The sequence below is a fragment of the Capricornis sumatraensis genome, chromosome 8 (genome assembly GCF_032405125.1).
Source record: "Capricornis sumatraensis isolate serow.1 chromosome 8, serow.2, whole genome shotgun sequence".
Taxonomy (NCBI): Eukaryota; Metazoa; Chordata; class Mammalia; order Artiodactyla; family Bovidae; genus Capricornis; species Capricornis sumatraensis.
In genome coordinates this window covers 86,172,501-86,192,640 of record NC_091076.1, presented here as the reverse complement: position 1 = coordinate 86,192,640, position 20,140 = coordinate 86,172,501, and the positions used below count along the sequence as shown (strand labels likewise).

The 20,140-nt window shown below is 38.1% G+C and overlaps 1 protein-coding gene across 2 annotated transcripts in view; it reads left to right on the top strand.

Annotated features, from left to right (window-relative positions):
• The first annotated feature begins 8 nt into the window (after positions 1-8).
• The window catches only part of LUC7L3 (LUC7 like 3 pre-mRNA splicing factor), a 23,175-nt gene continuing 3,043 nt past the window's right edge, over positions 9-20,140 (top strand). The window contains exons 1-10 of one of the 2 annotated variants that reach the window (XM_068976541.1): positions 9,172-9,238; positions 9,460-9,635; positions 10,307-10,364; positions 12,089-12,128; positions 13,310-13,454; positions 13,830-13,904; positions 14,759-14,863; positions 16,114-16,275; positions 16,648-16,931; positions 17,626-17,786. In XM_068976541.1, the coding sequence (XP_068832642.1) occupies positions 13,332-13,454; positions 13,830-13,904; positions 14,759-14,863; positions 16,114-16,275; positions 16,648-16,931; positions 17,626-17,786 (910 nt within the window). In that variant the 5' untranslated portion in view covers positions 9,172-9,238; positions 9,460-9,635; positions 10,307-10,364; positions 12,089-12,128; positions 13,310-13,331. Of the gene's footprint in view, positions 208-9,171; positions 9,239-9,459; positions 9,636-10,306; positions 10,365-12,088; positions 12,129-13,309; positions 13,455-13,829; positions 13,905-14,758; positions 14,864-16,113; positions 16,276-16,647; positions 16,932-17,625; positions 17,787-20,140 lie in introns of those variants that run through there. The other variant, XM_068976540.1, reaches the window with a different exon arrangement.

Here is a 20,140-nt window from a genome sequence, read left to right as displayed (position 1 = left end):
GGAGGCATTTAGGCCTGCTAGGGCGCCTGAGAGGTTCGCGACTGTGTTGCCGGCGTTTTCTTTGGCAGGTGCCAGGGCTGGTGGGAGCAGCCGCCCGAGGAAAGCACCATGATTTCGGCTGCGCAATTGTTGGATGAGTTAATGGGCAGGGACCGAAACCTCGCCCCGGATGAGAAGCGCAGCAACGTGCGGTGGGACCACGAGAGCGTAAGTCCCGCGGGCCTTGGGCCTGTGCCTGGGCGCCATGGGGGAGGGGAACGGCGCGGGCTGGGGCTCGCCGGGGCCTCGGCAAGGTTTGGGGCCCGGCCGCCCCGGGGTCAAGTGTCTGACCCCGTGGCTGGAGGGAATCGGGAGAATAGTCCAGGAGGGAGGAGTCTGCCTGGATCCTTGGTTAAGGGATGATTTATTGTTGTTTAAGTATCAGGGAAGTAAAAAAAACAAGACTCTTGGCAAAATTGAAAAGCAGCTTAATGAGGCAGGGAAACGCGGGAAAGGAAGGAGTATTTTTGTACAGCTAGAGGTTTCGGAGTTTTCACCTCGCTGTGAAATAGGGAAAAGGGCAAATTTGGCCGTTATATGGCTGAGCGTCATATCGTGGCACTATATTCAGAAATGTTTCAGTTTCGACGCTGATATGGGGCAATAAAATTTTAAAAGAGGTCTTGATAGGGTTCACCGTGATTTACAAATATTGTTTGATAGCACTACGGTCTAGTAAGCCATTCTTGTAGATAATTGTCAAGGCTTTTTCTTCATAGGAAACTCTTTGATCCTCTTAACCCTCTACGGGTAAATGAGTATAAACCCAATTTCACAGATGAGACTTGAGAGGCTCACCCAAGATCCTGTCAAGTTAAATGGCGAAACTAAACCTAATCTTTGTAGTCTTGTTCACTTTCCAGTTCTGTGAACATGGTGTGTAACGTTTATTTTAGGTCTTACCTGAAGAATGGATGTATAATTAACTTCACATGCGATTGTAGTCAAACAACAAGATAAAGACAGTTGCTAGTCAAAACATGAAGGAATTGTTAAATATGCCTTTTTTTTTTTTTTTGGAAGTTGCTTACTCATTTTAAACTTACGCTTTGGTCACAGTAAGATTTCTCTTTTGCTAGTGTTTGACTAGACCTATGGGGTGTTACCCGATTAGTAGTGTGAAGTGTTACAATAGAATTCTTTGTACCGGTGAAATGGTTAGATAATATCACTGACTCCGTGGGCATGAAGTTGAGAAAACTCCGGGAGCTAGTGAAGGACAGAGAAGTCGAGTGCTGCAGTCCATGGGGTCGCGAAGACTCGGAGTTGACTTTGCGACTGAACATCAACAAATTCACACATTAGAGGTGAAGCTTTTAAAATCTTTTTCCCCCGACTTTTGGGTTTTTCCTCTCTCCTCAAAATAAAAATAAGGGTAACTTTGTTGCCTGCCTTGACCCTTCTCTTTGTAGGCATTTCTTTGTCAGGATAAAGCAACTTTTTCTTTTGCCACTCAATAAACTTTGCAAAAAGGAAAAGATGAACTTTATGTTTCACTTGATGTGCGAATAGGACATTTATCTATTTTGAATTACAGAAAGAAAATTGCTTTTGATTGCGTGCTCATCAGCTGTAACAGCCTGTTTGCCTAATTGGTTTTGAACAAGGATTGTGGAAAAACGTTTTTCCCTGGTGGTGTTTAATTGCCACTTTGCGTTGGATGCGATGGGTTTATAACGTTAGCGATGATGAAGTTCTCAGAAAAGCAACTTAAGTTTTATGTCATCTCAGTTATAATAAGCCTGCTTTCCTATCAGGTGCACCCTCCCTTCAGTTTTAGTGTTTCTCACTGATATATAAACTTTTGTCAAAATATTTTATGCCTTTAATGACAGATTGCACTTCATTTTGGATTCAGGGATTTGAAAAAGTCACTGCTGGTGTTTCAGATTTCTGTCTGCAAGAAAACGTTGGTACAGACCAGGAATGTAGCATGTGGCTTTTTCTAAATCAGTTAGAATTACCGTAGGGTTTTATAAAGCTGAGGAAACTTGTGGAATCACTTCTGGGTCACTTGGTGTTTGTTGTTGGGTGTTGGCTAGAATTCTGGAGGAATGGCCAACCACAGTATATACTGTAAGGGGTTTTTTTTTGGTGGTGGTGGTGAGGGTTTGTCTGCACTGGGTGGCTTGTGGGATCTTAGTCCCAGTGAAAAGTGAAGTCGTGTCCTACTCTTTGCGACCCCATGGACTGTAGCCTGCCAGGCTCCTCTGTCCATGGCGTTTTCCAGGCAAGAATAGTGGAGTGGGTTGCTATTTCCTTCTCCAGGGGATCTTCCCAAGCAAGGGACCAAACCCGGGTCTCCTGCATTGTAGGCAGATGCTTTTACCATCTGAGCCACCAGGGAAGTCCTTAGTCCCTGACGAGGGATCAAACCCAGGCCTTGTCAGTGAAGGTGAAGTCCTAACCATTGGACTGCCAGGGAATTCCCCCAATATTTTTGCGTTCCAGTTATATCTGGAAATTTTTCTTTGCCTCACTTGCACTAGATGGGGAAAGCCATTTCAGCTGGGCGAGGTCCTTTTGTTTAACAATGAAATGGAAACTTTATTGTTAAAAGTAATTCCTAGATATCTGTATTAGCCTGATCTGTGGAATTTGTTTTAAATGCAGAGATGTACTTGTCAGTGCCCACCCCCCATTCTGATCCTGTAGGTCTACAGAAAGGCCCCTGAAATCTGCATTTTTAAAATGGCATCTTTATGCATTCTAAAGCTTGTAAACGACTGCTTCCTGACCTACTTTCTCGGCACTATGTTTTTAAATGTTGAACTAGAAACACTTGGAGGAAACTTATTTTTTTTTAAGTGAAGGCTGTACTGTGATGCAGAGTATTGACCTTTCACTTATTTGTAAAGACATATGTAAGTAACCACTCAGGGAAAGTGCTTTACTATACAGGTGTTTCCAGCTTTTGTAGATTGTTACCTTTTGATCTGAGAGAAATTGGTTTGTAACTAAAGCCATCAGCTTTAATACTGTTCCAAGGATTCATTGACACACCTCCCTCCCTCATTGATTAATATTTTACATTTCCTTGTATTTTTTTACTAAGCAATTTGTTTCCTTTGCTTTATTAATCCTAAACAACCAGAGTAATGAGGAAAGCATGTGATTTTTAACTGCCTAGGGTGAACACCTTTCAGTTATGTCCACATGGGAAGATTTCAGTGTTAGAGAAGGCATTGGTAGCCTTTGGATAATCTGGAGTTGAGATTGTAGGGAATTGTAACTAACATCTGGTCTGGAGCTTTTATTATTAAATTTATACCAAAAACTTTGTAGTTCAAATTGAGGATTTTATTTTGTCGTGAAAGTCACTCAGTCGTGTCTCTTTGTGACCCCATGGGCTATACATTTCATGGAATTCTGCAAGCCGGAATACTGGAAGTGTGTCGTTCTCTTCTCCAGGGGATCTTCCCAACCAGGGATCGAACCCAGGTCTCCTGCATTGTAGGCGGATTCTTTACCAACTGAGCCACCAGGGGAGCCCAAAAGTAAAAATTCTTTTAAACTATTAACTCTGATTCTAATATATAAAATGAGACCTTGTTCATTTATCGAACTCTTGTATGCCCTCTGTTCAGTGAACACTTAATAATTTATGAGGGGAATTGAAATAAACGTTCTTTTCTGAAATCTTCCCAGTGTTAACAGATACCATCACACCGAAAGTTGTTTGGAAAAGAAGAAACAGTTAAGGTTACTGTCCACAATTTTTATTTGTGGCTTTTTTTTTTTTTAACTAAAAAAGATATTCAGAATCTGAAAAGGAAACCAGAAGCAACAAAAGCAAAAAATTAGTAATTATAGTGCATGACATCTACAGGTGTTTTGTTAGTTTTAAACCATAGTCATCAAAATTTTTTTTTCTGCCATAAGTGTAGACATTTCCTGCCTCAGTGTATAGTACATGCTAAGTGTTGGACTTCTTGGAATTTCCAGCAGTCTCTGTGTAATGTATATAATTACTGTTTGCTTTTTCTTTCCAAAACTTATAAACAGAAGTGAATAGTGGACTGGACTCTGTGTATCCATGTGTGTAAGACACATTATCAGTATATGACTAGTATTATTTCCTCTGTATCTCTTACTACTTTCATTATTTTGAAGCAGTTTTATCATTTCAGCCTTAAAGACATGTCTAAATGTGAGGATGATAACCACAGTATTATCACACTGAAAATATTAAAGTATTTCCTCAATCTTTGATTGATTGCTTCTGGAAAACCATATGTGTCTCATTAGACTTTAGCCCCCCCCCCTTTTTTTTTTGGATGCCCCATGTAGCTTGCAGGATCTTGGTTCCCAGATGAGGGATTGAACCCAGGCCCTCAGGCAGTGAAAGCTTGAAGTCCTAACAACTGGACAACCAGGGAATTCTGTGTGTCATTAGACTTGATTTCTTAACAAGGGGAGAAAGTAGCTTACGTATACAGTGCTTCATTGTTTATGAAATATGTTTACTTTTCCATTTCTTGTAAGTTAGGAAGTTCCTTTGATTATTTTACAAAAATGTATCACTTAAAAATCTTCTTTATATTTGGTTGCAGTCAGTCTTCGTTGCTGGGCATGGGCTTTCTCCAGTGGCGGCGAGTGGGGATTCCTCTTGCAGAGCACAGAGGCCCTAGGCACTTGGGTTTCAGTAGTCGCAGCAGGCAGGCTCAGTGGCTGTGGCACATGGGTTCAGTTGCTCCGCAGCATGTGGAGTCTTCTTAGCCAAGGATCGAATCGCGTCCCCTGCGTTGGCAAGCGGATTCTTATCCTCTGTGCCACCAGAGGAGTTCTGAATTTTTTTCTTTTTTTATAAACCTTGTTAAAAGTTGGGACTAAATGACTTTGGGAAGTAATGGAAGCCTTCTTAGCAGGAGAGAGAGAGATGTTTACTATCCCTGCTGTTGTGGAAAATTGATTAAAATTTTATGAAAACTTTGTGTAGGCAATAAAAACAGTGAACTGTGATTAATTACTACGTTAGAAATTGATGTCACTGTTTTATGTTCCCTCCAATTTAGGCTCATTAAAGTGATTTTTTTTTTTTTACAGAAGTAAACTTGGCTTATGTAAGTATGCATGCGTGTGTGCATGCCAGGTTGCTTCAATTGTGTCTGATTCTTTGCAACCCTATGGACCATAGCCCGCCAGGCTCCTCCATGGGATTCTCTAGGCAAGAATACTGGAGTGGGTTGCTATGCCCTTCTCCAGGGGATCTTCCCAACCCAAGGATCAAACCTGCAGTCTCTTATGTCTCCTACATTGACAGGTGGTGTCTTTACCGCTAGCTCCTCCTGGGAAGCCCGTATAAGTATAATATATAATTAACAACTTTCACTTATACTGTGGAGTCTTTCCTTGTAGGTACAGTGTAAATGTACCTTAGTTTATTTCATGTAGATTATGTCGAGTTCTTTTACAATTACCAACCAAGCTACAATGAACACTCTAGTACATGGAACTGAATCACTTGTAGGATAGGTTCCTAGAAAGATGACGACTAAGTTAAGTGCACATTTTGCATTTTGATGGATGTTGCCAGGTTGTCCCACAGCTCTAGTAATGTTTGGAGTGTTCCTTTTTCCCAGCAGTGTATCTAATGCCAGATTTTGTTTTTATTTTTCACTTTGTTTAATGTGGTGGTAACTCACAATTAAATTTTTCTAGTCAGATTCCTGAGATTGTTTGTATCTGCATTCTCTCAAGTGGTAGTGAAAAGTTTGATATTGAACTCTTCTGGTCTTTGCTATTACCTTAATTTATCAAGAGAATCACAGTTATGTTGTGATTGTAGTCCTGGCATGCTGCAGTCCATGGGGTCCCAAAGAGAAGGACACTTACTTAGCAGCTGAACAACAGCAACCACAAATTCTGCCCTTCCCCCCGCCCCGCCCCCTCTTCTGAGCCTCTTTGGTTATCAGATTGTTAGGTCCATGATGGACATTTAGTAAAGACTTACTGAATAAAAGACTGTTAATATTTTTAGTTAAACATTCTCAATCTCTGGGAAAGATTAAAACAAACAGTTTAAGTAGCTAGAGTTTATTGGGTAGAGTAACAGTTGTTTTCATGTACCATTTCTTTACAGCAGTATCTTAAGCAGAGTTGGAGAGTAAGAGCATACAGAACAAAGAATTAGGAAAATAGGTTTTAATCTGTATTTTGTAAGTAGCCTGATGCCTTCTTGAAACTCTAATACTTTGGCCACCTGATGCAAAGAGCTGACTCATTTGAAAAGACCCTGGTGCTGGGAAAGATTGAAGGCGGGAGGAGAAGGGGACGACGGAGGATGAGATGGCTGGATGGCATCACCGACTCAATGGACATGAGTTTGAGTAAACTCCGGGAGTTGGTGATGGACAGGGAGGCCTGGCGTACTGCAGTCCATGGGGTTGCAAAGAGTTGGACACGACTGAGTGACTGAACTGAACTGCCTTCAGAGCAGATCATGTGGTTGATTTCATCTCAGATGGAGTGATAGGACTAAATTACAGGTAGAGCTGCTGGCATATCTTGTTAGATTGTCTTGAGTGCCTAAAGACATATCTAAGAAAGTAATGGGTATTTTAAAAAACAGACTGATTTGCCCATTTCTCTCAGTAAACATACTAAAATTTACAGTCCCACTATGAAATAGTTATTATCTCCTTTTTTTGTATTGAGAATACCAAGGCAGAGTTACAGATTTAGTTTTTCATAGTTGAAAAGTGGCAGCAAAATATCAAACTGTTTTGATTCTCCAAGCATACCGATTTCCACTTGCCTATTTTCATACTCTGCTGAGTTTGTCTTTTCATGCCTAGAATGTGTTATCATTAATTTCTGAACCTAACCAGTTCAGAAACTTAACCAGGTTAAGCTTTACCACCTGACATTCCTGACTAAATTCCTATTTGTTTTTAGTGATGCATGTACTGACACACTTAAAATGATGCAAAATTGAACAAGTCAGACTGTTTAATAATTAGAAGAGTTTATAGCATTTAAAAACATGAGCCTTTTGCACATATAGAGCCCTTTTTAGTTGAGGTATAGTTGCTATTATATCAATAAAAGTTTGGGGTATACAACATAGTGATTTACAATCTGTAAAGATTGTACTCTATTTACAGATCCTATAAGGGGCTTCCCAGGTAGCTCAGTAGATAAGGAATCCGCCGGCAGTACAGGAGGAGTTTGATCCGTGGGTTGGGAAGATCTGGAGGAGGCCATGGCAACCTACTGCAGTATTCTTGCCTGGAGAGTCCCATGGACAGAGGAGCCTGGCGGGTTCCATAGGGTCATAAAAAGTTGGACACAACTTGAAGCGATTGCGCACACACAGAGTTACTATAAAATATCAGCTGTATTCCCTGAGTGGTACTTCTTTGTAGCTTATTTAACTTATCTTCTTATATATCTTAGTCTGTGCCTCTTAATACCCTACCCCTGTTTTGCCCCTCCCTCTCCCCTCTCCCCGCTGGTTCTCTACATTGCAGTCTGTTTTGTTGTTGTTATTTTCACTAATTTGCCTTTTTTTTTAGATACCTCAAATACATACAGTGTTTTGCCTCTGTTTGGCTTATTTCACTAAGTATAATTCCCTCCAAGTCTATCTGTGTTGTTGCGAATGGCAAATTTCTATTTTTCATGGCTGATTATTGTTCCATCATGTATATTTACCTCATTTTCTTCATCCATCCATGTGTTGATGGACATTAAGGATGCTTCGATTCTTGGCTATTGTAAATAATGCTGCTGTGAACATTGGTATGAATTACTGTTTTCATTTTATTTGGATGTATACTCCGGAGTGGAATTGCTGGATTAAATATAGTAGCTTTATTTTTAGTGTTTTGAGGAACTTCCATGTGGTTTTTTTCAGGTGGCTGCACCAGTTTACATTTCTACCAGCAGTGTTCCAGGGGTTCCCTTTTCTCCACATCCTCGCCAACGTGTTACTTGTGGTCATACTGAGCCTTTTTAATAGAGTATTAGAATTTCCAAAAGAAAATGGTACAAATATACTATGACCTATCACTACCTGTAACAGGATTAATATTGATATAAAGCTAAATCTGTTGGTTAGACATGATTTTTGAATCTGGTTGTTCTTTATGACCTTAGTTCTTCTGGACACAGCTTATGGAACCTCACTGCTTCAAATAAGTGTAAAACATTTGACCTTTGAAGCAAAAAACAGTATTTCAAATGCAACATCCAGTTCTAAATGTCTCAAAAAAACTCATTCAGTCCTAAATTTAGTAGACCTTTTCTATGTTATACTTGTACATTGATAATTTACCCAATAGCAGTTAAGGGTTATATGGAGATATTTTGGAATTTTGCTTAACAGATTTTGGTTTGCAGTGTTACAAAATTAAATTTAGTATAGAGCAGTCTCAGAATGGCAACCCACTCCAGTGTTCTTGCCTGGAGAATCCCAGGGACGGGGGAGCCTGGTGGGCTGCCGTCTATGGGGTCACACAGAGTTGGACATGACTGAAGCGACTTAGCAGCAATAGCAGCAGTCTCAGAATATATCTGAAGGAGTTACAAAAGTACCCATGGGAGAGAATTGAAAGATGGTCTTATGTTAATAATTCTTCCTCATACCATAAAAGTCACTCGGTGCTGGCATGTGTGAAAATATCCAGGACACTTTAGGGGCTGTTACGAGATCTCTTTAAGTGAAAATACTGAACTGGATAGTTTTAAATGAGTGTTATTTGGAATTTAGGCAGTGATTTGTAAATTGTTTCTGGTCTTTAACAAAGTTAAAACAATAAGAACACTGCAGTGTTTTTGTTTTGTATTTTGTTTGTTTTTTTTTTTTAAATTAAAAAGAAATTCACCTTTATTCTGGATGTCTTTATCCAAAATTTGTTTTTTTCTGGGGAGTTAAGGCAGTGATTTCTCTTATGGTAGAAATTGAAAATGCTCTCAACTGTCAGTCTTGCATTTCTTATACTGAAATCCAGGAGTCTGAAAGTCATTAACTTGCCTAAATGACTTAACAAATGAAATTGTTCTTAAACTTACTTGGTTGAAAGATGTAGATCATGAAATGAGAAAATGGTTATTTGGCATCCTTTTCTGGCATAATTTTAAAACTGACCAGTTTCAAAAAGTTAAAGTTACCTTTGCTTTTTTCACTAGGTTTGTAAATACTACCTCTGTGGTTTTTGTCCTGCGGAATTGTTCACAAACACTCGTTCTGATCTTGGTAAGTAAATTTTCTATAATTTTTATTACATTTATGATTAAAGAGAAAGTGATACTTTATAATTTTGGAAAGAAGTTTTCTGTTAAAGGTGTTGATAATTTCTTTCCTGGCTTTTTAAAAAAATGTATTAACAAATGCCAGTGGCTTATTTGAATCTACATATGTATTTCCATTCCCTCCTGAAACCCCTCCACTAAAATGAAAATTTAAAAACAAAAAAGGTGTAAACGGAAGACGAGATAACATTAGAGATGTCAACAAATTGTTGGAAGATGACAAGTGGATGGAAGAATAGCAGAGAAACCTGTATCCTAAAAGCCTGCAGAAGGGGATATTAAACAGAAGCAAGAGTTTGATCAGCAGAACCTTGGACAGGCTCAGGATTTGGAGGCATCAGGTACCATAGAAGGCAGAGTTGAATTAATGGGGCTGAAAACCAGAGATTAGTCTAGTTCAGGGTTTCTCAACCTTGACATTTGACAGTTTGACCTGGAAAATTCTGTGTTTGGGGAGGTGGGAGGGTCTCCTGTGGGTTGTAGGATGCTTAGCAGCATCCTTGGCCTCTATGGAGTAGATGTCAATAAAAATCTCCCAATTTGGACAACCAAAAATGTCTCCAGGCACTTCTAGATATCCCTGGGGGCAAAACTGCCCCATGTTGAGAAGCGCTAGTCTGGGTGGTCTGACCTGTGCATCAGGTAATTCTGTCTCCCATGCCAACAGTACTGGAGACCAGGGGGTTATGTTCTGAAGAAATTGGGCTAAATGAACCACAAAATGCAAAAATCGACCATTTTCTCTCCAGGATGGTACATAACTAGTATCATTCTAGAAATATAAAATGGAAATTAAATTTGTTAAGCACAATGCTTGTCCTGAAGCATAAAGAGCACATTATGGCTGGATATATCTAGGTATTGGGATTTACAGATGTAGGACAGGGCAGTAATGAATAAAAATGAGACTGTAAGAGAGATTAAATGAGTCTGTTTTCTTAATAGTGAGGTTTTCCCATTCCCTTCCTCTGCCCTGTTCCTAGAAGGATACAGCCAGATGTTTTTTCCCCAGGCAGAAGAGAAGAGGATTCTTTAGAGAAAGTGAACAGTTCCAGAGAAGTGATCTACAGGTACTGACCCTTGGGGAATCTCCTAAAAGAAAGTCTTGCTGCCTGATTTTCCTGTGGTAAAGCCTGTTAGTTCACAAACCCTGCCTGTGCATACCAACTTCGAGTCAGATTTTGGACGTATTTTGCCAGCCAAGATTGCTATTTGAAGAAAACCTTCAAACATAAAAGATTAACCAAAACCAACAGAAAAAAAAGAATTTAGTGGAATATGGTGATAATGGGAGAAAACAGAAGAAAAAATGATTAAAGCTGTAACTAAATTTAGTATCCCCAAAGAAATAAGAGAAAATATCAGGAGGAATAGGATGCCAAAGAGTTCTTGAAATTAGAACTAGAGAAATATGAACATCAGTGGGAAGTTTTGAGGATAAAATAAATTTGTGGTATGTTGAGAAAAAATTAAAATTTGAAAAAATTCTATCAGTCCAGTGCTGTGATAGCTAATTAAGAGAGTTCCAGATAGAGAAAACAGAAAGGAGAAAATCTTAAGATTGCATTACTGAAGGATTTTACTCTCTAGATGGAGTGAATCCTTCTAGAACTCAGCACAGCAAATGATAAAAAGATCCATACCAAAGCACATTATTGTGAAATTTCAAAACACCAGGGATGGGGTGGGGCATACAAGATTATCAATCAGAATGTCCTCGATTTGTCAGTAACAACACTGGAAACTTGAAGACACTGGAGAAACATCCTCGGGATTCTGAATGGTAAAATGTTTTTACCTAGGTTAGCTGTATAGCCAAACAGCAAAATACGAGTGTGAAAAAAAATATTTTCTGGCATGCATGGTCTCAACAAATTTATCTACCAGGAACCTTTACTGTGGAAAGTCATGGGTGTAAACCAAGAAGGAAAAAAAATAGATCCAGTAAACTGTATCTGGTACAGACCAGAAAAGGACTTTCAGAGGATGGCAACTCTTATTAGTGAACTTAGGGAAAAAAAGGTAGCTCAGATTGAAGTAGGATGGAAAGCTCATGGAAGAAAATAAAGCTGATTTGATTAATATATTTTGAATCTTGAGGGAGATTATTACTGAGCTAGTTTTGATAGCTGAGTTAGTGTCTGGAGTGAATTTGGAAATAGAACATACAAGAGACTGAACTGAAGAAAAACCAGTAAGTGTATCAAAAGTGTCGTCATAATGCCCTTTTTGCTTAACTCGAGAGTTAATAGGACATGGCATCAAAATATAAACACTGAATGTTCATTTAAATTTTTCATGCCTAAAATAAACCAAAGAAAGAGCAAGATAAGCATAGAATTTAGAAATGGAGGCAAATTCCAGAAGATAAAGCTAAAAGGATTAAAATTGATTGCATTTTGGAGATGGTAAGAGGTAGGACTAGGGTGCTAGTCTTACCAATATTTACAGAGACTCTAATAAAATGTCAGTGGTGGTTCAGACCAAAGGTCTGCCATCATCCTAGCTTACTTCTTGGCAGTAAGGAATAATTTTTTCATCCCTCCTACTCGCTCTCTTCTCTTTCCATATAGTACCATATAGTACATCTTGAAGGCTAAGGAGAACGATTTTCATGTGCATACTTGGGCATGTTGCTTCGTGATTTAGTAGGCTCAACTTAGGTGTCTGCAGACTACTCAGTGATTGAATGGATCGTCTTTCCTTTTTTTAAAAAAATAAACTTCCTTTTGGCAAGAGAAAAGTTAATTTCAATAATGTATATTGAATACATTTATATTTCTTGTTGTTTTAGGACCATGTGAAAAAATTCATGATGAAAATCTACGAAAACAGTAAGTTACCTTTTTTGGGATCATCCTCACCCCCAGTCATTATTTGCTTTAAAGGGGACCAGGATTGAAGAAATAATTTATGTAAAATGAAATATAAATTTAAATGTAAATGTCTGTTAAATGCTACCTTCTTTACCAGGATGAGGGACAGCTAGAAATTCACTTCTTGTGTGTGTGCCTGGTTTACTCTTCAGTACTTTTTTTCTTCTTCCTTTTTTTTTTTTTTTTTTTAACTTTTTTGGGTATGCCACATGGCTTGTGGGATCTTAGTTCCCAGACTAGGTTAAATGTAAATTTATGTAAAATGAATGTCATGTAGAGGTCCTACTCATTAGTTGGGGGTCATAGAAGGTGATACAGCTATATGTAGCATCACCATACGAGTTCATACTGTATGCCAAGAATAAGCTTAAGCTTTTTTTCTATATCCTATCTGTTTTTTTATTTTTTGCTAAGTTGCTTCAATCATGTCTGACTTTGCGACCCCCTAGACTGTAGCCCACCAGGCTCCTCTGTCCATGGGATTCTCTGGGCAAGATTACTGGAGTGGGTTGCCATGCCCTCCAGTTTTTATTTTTCAGTTTATTATTATTTTTTGGCTGCTCCTCCCAGCTTGTATGATCTTAACTCCTTGACCAGGGATTTAACCTAGGCCATGACAGTAAAAACACTGAGTCCTAACCACTGGACCTCCAGAGAATTCACTTGCCTTTTTTATTTTTTTTTTCTTTCACATTTGTTTTTTAACAGACCTAATTTTATAAATGAAACTTGTCCTGGAGCCAGGGTCACAGATCTAGTATAGTGTTCACCTAGATTTGCCCAATTGTAACTTCTGTGTTCTTAATACACTGTTAAATGCTACACTCTTTACCAGGATGAGGGACAGCTAGAAATTCACTTCTTATGTATGTGCCTGGTTTACTCTTCAGTACTTTCTTATTCTTCTTTTTTAACTTTTTTGGGTATGCCACATGGCTTGTGGGATCTTAGTTCCCAGACTAGGGTTTGAACCCAGGCCTGCAGCAGTGAAAGCAGGGAGACCTAACAGTTGGCCTGGGAGTTCCCTACTCTTCAGTCTGAATGCAGTAGTAGTTCATGAGGTTAGTGAAGATAGAATATAAGAGTTGTAAATGGATAAAGAATTGGAAAGAAAATAATATTTATTTTCGTTTTATTAGGTATGAGAAGAGTTCTCGTTTTATGAAAGTTGGCTATGAGAGAGATTTTTTGCGATACTTACAGAGTTTACTGGCAGAAGTAGAACGTAGAATTAGACGAGGCCATGCTCGTTTGGCATTATCTCAAAACCAGCAGTCGTCTGGGGTGAGTATGAATTAATTTACGATCTTTGTAAAGTGTCCTTTCCTCTGGAAAGCCAGCGATTTCCCTAGTATTGAAACTTGGGCTCAAGTTCAGTCATTGCTCTATATGTTTTAAAATGACAAAACTTAAAAAGTTGTTTTTTTTTTTCAGTCTTTATTAGTAAATGAATATTTTGCTAATCGGAAATTTTTTATCTTAAATATCAGTAACTGACAAAATATGCAACTGATTAACAAAAATTGAGATAATTGAGTTACTGTCCTTGTGATTTAGCATTTCGGTTATTAAATATGAATACTAGGTATGGTGTATGGAAGTTTAAATGTTTATTTTTATATTTTAGTTGTTGATAATACATTCTGTTGTCTTCATCAGGCAGCTGGTCCAACAGGCAAAAATGAAGAAAAAATTCAGGTTCTAACAGATAAAATTGATGTACTCCTGCAGCAGGTAAGAACTGGAACTCCTACTAGAATTGCTAAAATTAAAAAGACTGACAGTATCAAATATTAGTGAAGATCTGGGCGAACAAACTATTTTACTCTGTTGGGATTATTTAAAACGATGCAGGAACTTTGGAAAAGAGTTTCTTTTTTCAAAGGTTAAGAGATGCACTATGAGCCATTCCGCTGCTAGATATTAATCTAAGAGGTCAAAGCATATGTTTACACAGAGTTGCATACCAGTGTTTATAGAGGCTTTATTCATAAGAGGTGCAAAAAAAAACCCCACCCCAAACAAACCTGGAAACAAATGTCTGTCAGTAGGTTAATGGGTAAACAAATTGTGATGTACCTATGCAGTGATAGTACACAGTGATAAAAAGGAATTAACTATTTGTAATAATATTGATGAATCTTAAGATAGTAGATTGAGTGAAATAGGCCAAACCCCACAAAAGGAATAGAGCACATGGTTCCATTTAAATACAATTCTAGAAAATGCAGACTAATTTATAGTGACAGAAAACAGATTGCTGGTTGCTTTGGGAAAAGGCGCAACACAGAGGACAGTAGGAAACTTGGGTGGATTTGCTTATTATCTAGACTGTGGTGTTGATTCATGGAAGTCAGACCTTACAAAATTGTCTATCCTAGAAACCTTCTGTGTATTTCCTGTCAGGTATACAAAGTTAATGCTGTGGGAAGAAAATCAATTAAGGGTAAATTAAACCCAAAGAGGCTTCACTAAACAAAACAAACCCAAACAACTTCTATACGCTAATGAAGCTTGAGAGTAAAAAGAAAAATAATAGGATAGTGTGGTTAGAAAGATATCCTGACTGCTTTTTGAATTCCTCTTAGATTGAAGAATTAGGATCTGAAGGAAAAGTAGAAGAAGCCCAGGGAATGATGAAATTAGTTGAACAGTTAAAAGAAGAGAGAGAGTTGCTTAGGTCCACAACTTCGGTGAGTAGCAACCTCATTTTGATATAACCATGCTGTTAGCTGTGTATTGCTAGGATCTATTCCTATTTATGAATAATTTTCTAATGTCATCAAACTTTTATTTTAAAGGGCCACGTGGTATTTATGATTTCAGGTCATAAGAAATGTAATAAAAGCTCTGTTTTTACATTTATATTACGAAATAGCTTTAGACAATGTGTAAACAAATGTCTGTAATTTTGTTTCAATAAAACTGCAAAAACAGGCCTCTAGCTGCTGGCTTGCTAACCTGTGCCTTAGATAGTTAAGTATTTTGGTTGGGCTTAGGTTTTGGTGGTTTTTTGTTTTTTTTATTACTAATCAAATTACTTAGTTCATATTTACCTTACTACAAAGTTGGTGTACTCTTAATAATACCCCTACTTACTTAACTTTGAATTAGATGATACAGTATATGTGTTTTGGATATTGATGGTAAAATGTAATTGAGCATTGGTTCCCAAATATTAAAAGGGTATGTTCAGATTATATGCAGTGAGTTCAATTCCTTAATGGTTTTGAAACACTTTTTAAATTATTTTTATTATTTTTGTTTTTTTTTTGGTCTTCATTGCTGTACTTGGGCTTTCTCTAGTAGCAGAAAGTGGAGGCCACTCTCTAAGCCCATTGACTTCAGTAGTTGAGGCACAGGGCCTGTTTAGCTGCAACTGGAGGGCCCTGCCTAAAGCCTGCAGGCTTCAGTAGTTGTAGCACACACTCTCCGTAGTTGTAGCTTTCAGGCTGTGAAGTGCAGGCTCGGTAGTTGTGGCATATGGGCGTAGTTGCTCTGAGGCATGTGGAATCTTCCCAGACCAGGGATCAGACCTGTGTCCCCTGCATTGGCAGGCAGATTCCTATCTACTGCACTACCAGGGAAGTCCCCCAAAACATTTTTAATATGGAGTCCACATCTTTAACCTGTTGAACCAAGCAGGAAATGAATTCAGACTAAAATAGGTAGCTTTCTGAAAGGTAGGTTAACTTTTTCAAGGTGATACGTAGTTCAAGGGTTATAACAGAGGGATGGGGTCGTAATACTTCTTGAAAAGTTGATTGCTATTGTCATGCTTCCCCTGTCTAAAAGTTGCTGCTAAGTATTATGTCTTTGGGGAAATGGAAAGTAGCAGTTCACAAAGTTAAAAGTCTTATCTAAATGTTAAAAGTATTTTTGAGGGGAATTTGTTTGTTTTCTTTTGATCAGATATTTTATAATAACTGATTTATCATTTCAGACAATTGAAAGTTTTGCTGCCCAAGAAAAACAAATGGAAGTTTGTGAAGTGTGTGGAGCCTTTTTGATAGTGGGGGATGCCCAGTCCCGGGTAGATGATCATTTGATGGGGAAACAGCACATGGGCTACGCCAAGATTAAAGCTACTGTAGAAGAATTAAAAGTAAGTTTCTTACGAGCATACATCTAGTACTTTATATTAGTGTGGTTAAGAATTGATTGTGTAGATTTAAAATGCTCGATATTGCTGGATTATTTGAGGTAGTGATAATTCCTGTAATATTTTGCTATTCATCAGATGAGCAAAGTGCTTTATTTTCTTTGCTCTGTAGTGTCAGGAATTTGGGAGAAGGAATATTCCTGAGGGTTTAGTCGAATATCTTGTCTGCATACATGGTGTTAAGATTTCTCCATTTCACTTTTAGGGTATCAAATTTCATAAGTTGGTCTACAGTTGATTCATGTTAGGTAGCCGTTGTTTGACAGCATCTTTAAGGTTGTTTAGTTCTAAAAAAATTGAATTTGATTTCTTTAGGAAAAATTAAGAAAAAGAACTGAAGAACCTGATCGTGATGAGCGTTTGAAAAAGGAGAAGCAAGAACGAGAAGAAAGAGAAAAAGAAAGGGAGAGGGAAAGAGAAGAGAGAGAGAGGAAAAGACGAAGAGAAGAGGAAGAAAGAGAAAAAGAAAGAGCTCGAGACAGAGAAAGAAGAAAGAGGAGTCGATCACGAAGTAGGCATTCAAGCCGAACTTCTGACCGAAGATGCAGCAGGTCTCGGGACCACAAAAGATCACGAAGTAGAGAGAGAAGGCGAAGCAGGTATGTTGAACACATGAGACAGTGCCAGGCATATAGTGAAAGTGTTAGTTGCTCAGTTGTGTCTGACTCTTTGAGACCTTGTGGACTGTAGCCTGCCAGGCTCCTCTGTCCATGGAATTCTCCAGGAAAGAATACTGGAGTCAGTTGCCATTTCCTCCTCAGGGGATCTTCCCGGCCCAGGGATTGAACTGGGTCTCCTGCATGCAGGTGGATTCTTTACCTGAGCCAGCATAGTGAGTGTGCATTAAATAATAGTAATTACCGGTGAATTCCTTGGTACTTGGGACCCTCTTAAGTCTCATTAAGCACTCGGGCAGATGAAAGTTGAATCAGTGAATGAGTTCATCTTGTAGGCAACTTCAGTGCTCTTTCTTAGGCCGCCTAAGGAGATTTGATGCAGTCTTATTAGGGAGTTAGTGTAATGGATGAGTGCTTCTCTTATTGATTCTAAGACATTTAAATCATAAATTATTTTGGGTAGGATTACCTATTTGAAAAATTGAAGTTAAGGACTTTCAATTTTCAGTTCTTAAGGTTTCTTATATAAATGATATAAATGTGTTTTAATAGTAGTTTGTATTCATTTGCCTTTAAGAGTGGTTTTTGCTTTAAATAACAGTATGTAATTCTTCAAGGTTTTTTCTCACTGTAATACCAGCTGAAGTTGCTCTCCTTTTGTTTCAAATTATTTAAGAAGTAGAGATCGACGACGAAGCAGAAGCCACGATAGATCAGAAAGAAAGCATAGATCTCGTAGTCGGGATCGAAGAAGATCAAAAAGCAGAGATCGAAAGTCATATAAGCACCGGAGCAAAAGTCGAGACAGAGAACAAGATAGAAAATCGAAGGAGAAAGGTTAGTTTTTGTGAGAATTTGATTCTTTAAGGGACCGTTTTCACTTTGTCTCCTCACTAACTCACTTTTCTTTAGACAAGCAGAGTTCCACTTCAAGCTATATTTATTTTTACTTTTGATGAACCCCATTCAATAGGAGACAAGTCTTATTTTCTCTTCTGCTGATTTATGAGAATGACAGTTGACTTTGTGTTTTCTTAGAACATGTTAAAGTCGCAAACTTCAATTTATAACTTGAAGGCTTATCATTTAGATTCTTCCAAGTATTGCATTACCTGTTAGGATTATTAGGCTGTAGAATTCTTGGTAATTGGCAACATTTTTTAGTTATTTGGCAACACTTGCTGCAGTGTTCCATAATACTTTGAAGAGTAAATGTACAGTATTGCATTGGTCTTCAAGTATAGCATTTATTTAATTCTATAGTACTTCTAAATTTTCATAAGTTGAAGGCCTTATGTGTGCGTGTCGTGTCCCCCTCCCCCCGGTGCGTGCCTTTTCTTATTGAAACATGCGTTTTCCTATCTATTTTTTCCTTTGATTTTCTGTGGCATTCCAGTAGCTGGTTGATTGCATTCTTAATCGACTTTTCATTTTGTCTTTGGCATGTTTTCACAAGGATATTCTCACCTTTCAATTTAGCCTTCATTGAATGCTGAACGATAATTCTTTTAATCATTAGGGTCTCATTTCTGCGTATTCTTCAGATTCTTTGTACACTTTTTTTTGGACTGGGCTATTCTGCTTTGCATGGTTTTCAGGAATGAGAGAAAGGGCTTATTTCCAGTTTTCTTGGCTCTGCTTCTTCCATCCTGTTCTGCCTATCTGTGTCCATGTTTGATCACCAACATATGTGTGCTCATGTATGGATTTATTACATTAGACATGTATGTGATACTCTATTTTCTTTTATGAAATTAGTCTGGTTTTTGTGGGGTTTAGCTGAGTTGAGTTAGGAAACTAGCAAACAGTGAATTATCCTTCTTTTTTTTCTTCAATCTTCAGCTTTTATTTTTCCTCAAATAAGTGTACTTTCTCTTTTTAAAATATTTAGATATATTGGCTTTTTCTAGAACATGGAGCAAATGTTAAAAAGTAGGAAACGGTGATTTTTAAAATTTTCATGAGCTTTAGTATCTGCCATTTAAGTTCAGAAGTTATTTTTGTGATTCAAAAGGCAGTTGATACCAAGAATTAACTGACTTTTATTAGTTTTTAAGTAAGCTTCACTCAGCCTTTTGGCAAGACTTTCTGTGTAATGTATTTGGGGGGTCAGCTCTCAACAACCAGATATATCTCTTGTCAGAGATGAAAGAAATCACTTTGAGAACTAAAGCTCTTCACTGTATCTTCATTTGTGTCACTTAAAATAGTTGGATTGGTTCTCAGGGACAGAAACTAGGTAGCTTTTATAACTATTTGGGATCAAAATTGAGCTATAAATTGCACTGGCCTGACTTAAAAAAAGTTTGTGTAATTTTTAGAGAGAGCAGAGAGAATGAATTGCTAAGCTATGATCTTTATTATAATGATGACATCATAGCATATAATCAGACTTGTTTAAGTGAAATAAACTGCTGTGTTTGGATTGTGGACGAATGGATTTCCTGGTGAGATGTGGAGGTAGGAGTGAAGACTGGATTCAGGGAAACTCTGCCTCTGGTCTGTCTTGAAAGAATGGGTTTGCCATTATAAAGTTATTTTAAATGTTGGGATCTCTTTTAAAAGTGACATAATTTATTGACTTTTTCAAATAACCCTGTGGCCAGTTAGCCATTCTTGTATATATAACTGAAGGCCTGAACTTTGAGGTCAGATATGACGAGTAGTAGTGAACATTTGATGATGACAGTGAGGAAGAGGAAGCTCATGTGCTGTAATGAAAGCACTTTATCTCACTCCACAAACAAAAAGTGGTTTCTTGCACAAACCTATCTTTGTTACCACCAACCAGTTTAGGGTGCTCTCTTTTGTCAAGAGAGGTTCCTTTTTTTAATCCATAGCCCTAAAGTCCACCACACTTTGTGGATGTCCTTAGGACTATTAAGATCTACCATATTTATATAGGGCAGAAGATAAGATTATTGGACTGACTACTAGTCCTCTACGGGGCAACAAGACGACTCTTCCTCATTGAAGCTACCTGTGCACCGGAGAAGCCCATAAGGCACAAAGGGAGGACTTTCCCACAAGGTCAGTTAGAGCACACTGTACTGGCACAGTTCTCATAAGCGAACAGACAAGACATGAAGCAAGTCCTGCAGTCAGCTACTTGGACATTGCTTTGTGAATTTTGCAAGTGTTATGGACTGAATATATTTCTTTACATAAGATCTTCAATTCTTAATGTTCTT